Source organism: Triplophysa rosa, linkage group LG5 (genome assembly GCF_024868665.1).
Source record: "Triplophysa rosa linkage group LG5, Trosa_1v2, whole genome shotgun sequence".
NCBI lineage: Eukaryota > Metazoa > Chordata > Actinopteri > Cypriniformes > Nemacheilidae > Triplophysa > Triplophysa rosa.
Window position 1 is genome coordinate 3,076,478 of NC_079894.1, and position 6,640 is coordinate 3,083,117.

A 6,640-nucleotide genomic window follows, 5' to 3' on the forward strand; every position below is an offset into this window, starting at 1 on the left:
TGGTGGTGGTGTAATGGTGTGGGGGATGTTTTCTTGGCACACTTTAGGCCCCTTAGTGCCAATTGGGCATCGTTTAAATGCCACGGCCTACCTGAGCATTGTTTCTGACCATGTCCATCCCTTTATGACCACCATGTACCCATCCTCTAATGGCTACTTCCAGCAGGATAATGCACCATGTCACAAAGCTCGAATCATTTCAAATTGGTTTCTTGAACATGACAATGAGTTCACTGTACTAGAATGGCCCCCACAGTCACCAGATCTCAACCCGATAGAACATCTTTGGGATGTGGTGGAACGGGAGCTTCGTGCCCTGGATGTGCATCCCACAAATCTCCATCAACTGCAAGATGCTATCCTATCAATATGGGCCAACATTTCTAAAGAATGCTTTCAGCACCTTGTTGAATCAATGCCACGTAGAATTAAGGCAGTTCTGAAGGCGAAAGGGGGTCAAACACCGTATTAGTATGGTGTTCCTAATAATCCTTTAGGTGAGTGTATATTAAATTGATTTTTGGAACTGGAGTAGGGGTGTGATCCCGACCACTCCACGCATCGACCCTGTATTGCAGTACCTCCGGAAACGGTACAACTCATACAAGTGAAAAGCAGACTTTCTTGAAACACTTACAGGTGAATTATTAGCAACTCTAAACTCGCAAGAATGTTACTGCAAAAATGTGTTGTGAAGCGCCTCAATTTTCCCTTTTCAACGATGGCCAGTCAATGAGCGCGAGACCTTTTGATGTTGTAATTGTAGTCTTGTGGGAGCATCCAGGATCTTATCCAATAACGCTTTGCTCATTGTTCATTTAATCAAGATTTGTCGTTGTAACAACAATACCACAGTGGGATCATAACAACAATACCACAGTGGGATCACTATGGGGAGAGTCCAACATGGCAGCTCGAGATCAAGAAGTTCCGCCTTCCACTAAACGAACCAATCCCCAGTAGACTCAATGCACGGTCACTTCCGTGTTTACGCTCAGGGTGCGAGACAACATCCGCTGCCCCCTCCGGAAGCCATTCATCTCTACCTAGAGCTGTGAACATGACAGAGGAGAAGAAAAATATTTGTACTCGCTGCTTACTTAAAGTTCGCCGGATTACAATAAACGATGTTCGTCAGCATTGTGAGACTGTCAGCTCAGCTGCCCCCCTGTCTAGTAAAATGGAGAAGTCCTTTAAACTATACGTTTAAAACTACATGGACAGCTTGGATGCTATTGCTATTAGCATCTAGCACGTAACGTTAAGACTGGATAACACTGAATGACATCATCTTTACACCGAGTTATCACCGATTTTCCGTATTTAAATACCTTTACATTTAAACAACAAATTTGTATGAATCTGACCAGATATCAATAACACAGTTCCTGGTAAGACACATTTGTTTACATCTGTCATATGGCTCTGATATGCAGGTTTGCTGTAAAGAAACAGACATCTCTTGGCTTTTAAAAGGTATAAATATTGTTTAAATACTGAATTGGTTTTTAATTTGTTATGTTGATGACAGTAACTTAAATTTTCATGTTTTTTAATAAATGATAACATTCTCACTTAACTCCCATTGTTGTTACAAGTGTAATTTCTAAATCATTAATACTAGGCTATATGTATTTTCTCAGTTCCCAGTCAGAATCAGATGACAGAGAAGATCAGCGAGAGGACGACATGTTTCAGAATTATGATGAAGTCAAAGAAGCCACAAAGTTTAGGAGCAGGACACACCAAAGGATAGCTGTTGTTATAATACGTAAATACGCTGTATGGGTGCACCGGAAATGATGCATGTGTGTGTATGCTATATGTGAATCCATGCCAAGTAAACATGTTCTTAACCAAGCTGCACGACGTCTGGTAATACTTCATGGTGGCAGCGGTAAAACGAACTGCCATATCGTCTAATAAAGCAATAAGCCCCAAGAAGCAGTGGGTTACAGTGCATTTTATAACAGCTAAGGGTTGTCAGGATTGGGGAAGGGAAGAACCCAAGTGCAGGCAACAATTAAGGGGTTAACAAAAAGGATTTATTTAAACAGAAATACAAGGCAAAAACCCACGAGGGGGTAAAACGACATGCAAGAGGGTATAAACACAGGCAAGACACTAACTAAAATACACTAGACTAAGACAACATATGACAAGGGTAGACACTAACTAACTGAACTAACTCACGGGTCAGGGAACACGAACTCGACAAGGTATCCTTTTGGGAACAAACCATCAGGAACAAGTGGTGGAACAAGCAGTACGAACAAGCACAGGACACGAGACACAAGGGCATAATATAGGGAGACTAACAAAGGATAATTAACAAGGGACAGGTGTCGGGGATGAAACACTGATGGAGAGCTAAACGAGGAAACCAGAGGGGCGGGGCCAAAGACGAGACCAGAGAGAACTCATATTATTATTAATACGTTTCTCTCCATACAGAACAAGAGGCTCTGCCATGACAGAAGCCCCCCCTTAATGAACAACCCCAGGCGTTCACCAAGGGCAGACTATCGAGACAAGACAGACTGGGTAACAGACAACATCCAAGAAAACAGAGTAAACATTAATAAAAGTAAACATGAAATAACAATAAAGGGGTTGGGGTGACACAATAAAAATAACAAACATGGGAAAGGGGTGGGGGAACAAAAGAGTCCATAGGGGGAAGTCCAAAGGGATTGGGGCTGGGGGGGAGTCATACTCCGGGGGGGCACTCGAGAGCGCGGGGTCCGGGGGGACTTGACCGGGGCAGGTTCGGCCGGAGTGCCGGCAAGACCGGACAGGGTGCCAAACTGGAGGCAGGGCTGGGTGCCGGCTGTGTCTTATTATAAATTGATACATTTACAAAGAACAGTAAAGCATTGGGCCCTTTCTCATTCTCTCTCTCTCTACATTAATAAATATACAATTTTTAGAATATGTAAATATTTTCATGATCTGCTTTCCCACTGAAGTACACGACTCAAGTGCAATAGAAGCTATATTCACATCGAAAAGAAACGTGATTTTGTTCTATATTGAGTAGAATTCAACTGATTGCTATACATGTTGTTGTAAAAACATTCTTGATGAAAGACCCTTAACTTTACAGTGTAAATTCATTTACTGAAAGGCTGGAAAAGAAAGCATTAAATTCACACCAGAAGCTGTTTTCTGTCACCTTGTACAGATGTTTAAACCTTCAAAAGATCCAATCTCAGTTATAGCATACGATACATATAAATAACAGTAAATCTAAAAACAACCAATCATTCCTAATTACAGTCATTCAAATGGCACAAAGTCGTCACATAATTCATTTCTGGATCAGTTTACACACAGTAACGTCTCATAGAGAACGAGCTGGAACATCAGCAGCTCTTCACATGAGATGCCACATTCATCTTCTTCCACAGAAATATCTGACGTCTCTTCTGCTGAGAGGTTAGGTTTCATTGTACCTGAGAAACAGAGACACGACCCCGTCAGAGAACTACTCTGTGAATGTCCTAATGTGTGAAGTGTTGTGTGTGTACTGACTCTCTCTGTCGTGTAAACTCCGGCAGGGCTCCAAGAGTGCTCAGCTGTTCCTCCAGAGCCACCATCCTCAAACCAATGTACCCCGACGACAGCAGCAGAAGAACCACCCTGCACACACAGTTATTATTGATCATTAGTCATGGATTGTTTAGATGTATGAAACAGAAAATCCTTACTGACTGAAAACTGTCTGTGACCTTTATAACGCTTTAAAAAGTTATGTAACCTTTCATAATGACACAGCTGTAAATCATAAAGAAAGTCAGACAGTCAGACAGACAGACGGATGTTTGTATCAGTGTGACCATCAGCCCACATCACATCAGATTATTCCTCAATGTTTCTCTTCCTGATGAACCACATACCAGCAGAAATCATCACGACGTGTGAACAAGACATACTGTATGTGAGAATATCACGCGTTTACCAGCATCACTTGCTCACTTTAATTTGACTTTATTCATCATACATTCGTCATTTACTTCTCTAAACTGACCGCGTGGAGCGAGTGTTTCACACTTACAGTATGAGATAAAACACCAGCAGTTTGTTCAGGATGCTCGTGTCATGGAAGGACAGAACGGATGTGATCTTCTCTGTCACCATGGCAACACAGGAGACCCCTGATGTATAAAAAGCATCGACATTAATAAAGCTTGAATCAACTCTGTTTGAGGAGCATGATGCTTTATAATAGAATATAATGATACCCTGAACATGAATCTGGTGTGAGAGAGTGTGCTTGAGTACACATACTGTATAGTGTATATAATACACATGAAGACGCGCACGCACACGCGCACGCACGCACAGGACATCAGACTCACTGTGGACAGATTGAGTTGTGTTCACACTCTTCAGCTCTTCTCTGTGGTCGTCCTCTAAACTGGAAGGGCAAGAGATCTACAAACACCAACATCAGCATGAGACATGCAGTCGCTTCTCTATCGGCTTATTCCTGTCCTGTTTCAGTTTGACTAAGAACTGTCATCATGACATCACGAGATCTTACCGTGTCAGTGGTGGTGTCGTGCTGGTTTTCCGTCTTCAGGTCATGGCTGATCTTCTCACTCTAACAACACCAGAAGACGTCAGACTATTCCTCAACACATCTAGAGTAACACAAGAACACACCACAAACCTGCAGTTGGGTGCACAGCGACACCAGGAGCTTAAAACACACTTCTCTATTTCTCAGCGACACAAACAGGTACTGAAACACAAAGTCAACACGTTTAACACAAACACACTCAAGGAAGCTTTAACGCTCTGAAGCTTGACTGTCACACCTTCTGCACATCTGTGAAGACAGCGATAGCGTTCGGCACGATCTTTGCTGTGTTTTTCTTCTTAATGTTCTGAATACTGGACATGACAATCACAACCTACACACACACTTTTACATGTCAGTCTTCATAAAGTAAACAGATATGTGTGATGGCTCTTACTTGACTCACCTTGGTCTCTTTAAGCAGCACAGAGGAGTGAAAGCACACGTGATGTTGCAACACATACATTTTACCGTGGTAAATCACTTCTTTTTGCAGAGCACAGGTAAACACTGTAAATACAGAATCAAATGCACAGTTTTATTTGACACTTTCAGGGTTTTTTTACATATAAGATGTTTTCTAAGAATTTCACAGTCTCAGATGTTTCTCTGTCATTCAGTGCCATAGCTCAGATCATCTACTGTCGAGACACAGCGGAATCTCACCATGCTTCAGGTCTTCTGTCTCTGGGATTTCAGGGAAGAGTTTATGAAAGGTTTTGTAGTGGTTCTTCAAGCTCTGGTTCAGAGAGGAAAAGACGAGAAACCTGAGAGAGTTTTCTGTGGAATGAAGAGGGTTGTGAATGAAGAGTAAACTCACCTTACGAAGCAAAAGTCCATCAGGCCGATCCAAAGTCTCCTCCTCTATAGCTGTAGATCTGATGAACAGAGTCACACATGAACCTACTAACACTCACACGCACGCACGCACGCACGCACGCACGCACGCACGCACACACACACACACACACACACACACACACACACAGTCTTCGTGTTTTAGTTAGTAAATGAGTACACTGAGCAGATGTTGAGTCTGTGCTCCTTCAGTCCTGTGTTTAGTAGATAGACTGTATAAAATATGGGCATAGTGTCTGTGGTGTCACCCGTAGGTTTGTGAAGAGTAAAAATGGAGCCTAAAATAGGCGGAGCCGGGCGTCGCCATCTTGGCATCACGCGTCACTCCCGGATAATCGTAAATGGGCAAAGAGGCGGGATGTGGTTGGAGCTGACGCACCCGGTTGGCTGAAACCACTTGTCACTCAACTGGCCACGCAACTATTTTGCAGAATTTCAAGGCTTAATATAAGTTAAACGGGTGAGTTATAAAAAAAATCACCCTCCTCACAGTTGTCATGAAGGGTAAAATTACCTATATAGACCAAAATAATTTTTTGTACCAGGCTGTAAACATGCTTTTTTGTGCTGTAAAGTTGGCCAGTTTAACATGGGGTTCAATGAGATTCTGTTCTGTTTTGGAGCCAGCCTCTATTGCAGTTTTAGTCACTTCCGTGTTGGTTTCACGAGAGAGACCGAAAGATTGCCCCTTAGTTTAGTGTGATGATGTCTCACCGGCTGTTGTGATCCAGAACATCCAGGTGTGATTCCTCAGGATTCTGAAAGGATTTTCCCTCTGAAGATCTTCTCAACATGCTGCTTTTGAACTTGACTGAGACTGCATTGATATCCAGATGATTTCTGCGGAAACAAACACCAGCCGCACAATATACACACATCCACACCTGTTACATCACATTTGTGTTATTGAGTTGAACTGTGTCATCATACATCTCACTGTAGCACACTTCATCTCACTGTAGCACACTTCATCTCACTGTAGCACACTTCATCTCGCTGTAGCACACTTCATCTCACTGTAGCACACTTCATCTCACTGTAGCACACTTCATCTCACCAGAGCACACTTCATCTCACAGTAGCACACTTCATCTCACCGTAGCACACTTCATCTCACCGTAGCACACTTCATCTCACCGTAGCACACTTCATCTCACTGTAGCACACTTCATCTCACTGTAGCACACTTCATCTCAC

The 6,640-nt window shown here is 42.8% G+C and overlaps 1 protein-coding gene across 2 annotated transcripts in view; it reads right to left on the minus strand.

Annotated features, from left to right (window-relative positions):
• Positions 1–2,029: 2,029 nt before the first annotated feature.
• LOC130553966 (GRAM domain-containing protein 2B) overlaps positions 2,030–6,640 on the minus strand; it is an 8,510-nt gene continuing 3,899 nt past the window's right edge. The window contains exons 2-12 of one of the 2 annotated variants that reach the window (XM_057333293.1): positions 6,158–6,283; positions 5,406–5,463; positions 5,252–5,324; positions 4,992–5,095; positions 4,824–4,919; positions 4,676–4,747; positions 4,547–4,606; positions 4,362–4,437; positions 4,058–4,157; positions 3,535–3,642; positions 2,030–3,455 (exon numbers count right to left, since the gene is read on the minus strand). In XM_057333293.1, coding sequence (XP_057189276.1) covers positions 3,440–3,455; positions 3,535–3,642; positions 4,058–4,157; positions 4,362–4,437; positions 4,547–4,606; positions 4,676–4,747; positions 4,824–4,919; positions 4,992–5,095; positions 5,252–5,324; positions 5,406–5,463; positions 6,158–6,283 — 889 coding nt within the window. In that variant the 3' untranslated portion in view covers positions 2,030–3,439. The remainder of the gene's footprint in view (positions 3,456–3,534; positions 3,643–4,057; positions 4,158–4,361; positions 4,438–4,546; positions 4,607–4,675; positions 4,748–4,823; positions 4,920–4,991; positions 5,096–5,251; positions 5,325–5,405; positions 5,464–6,157; positions 6,284–6,640) is intronic. The other variant, XM_057333294.1, reaches the window with a different exon arrangement.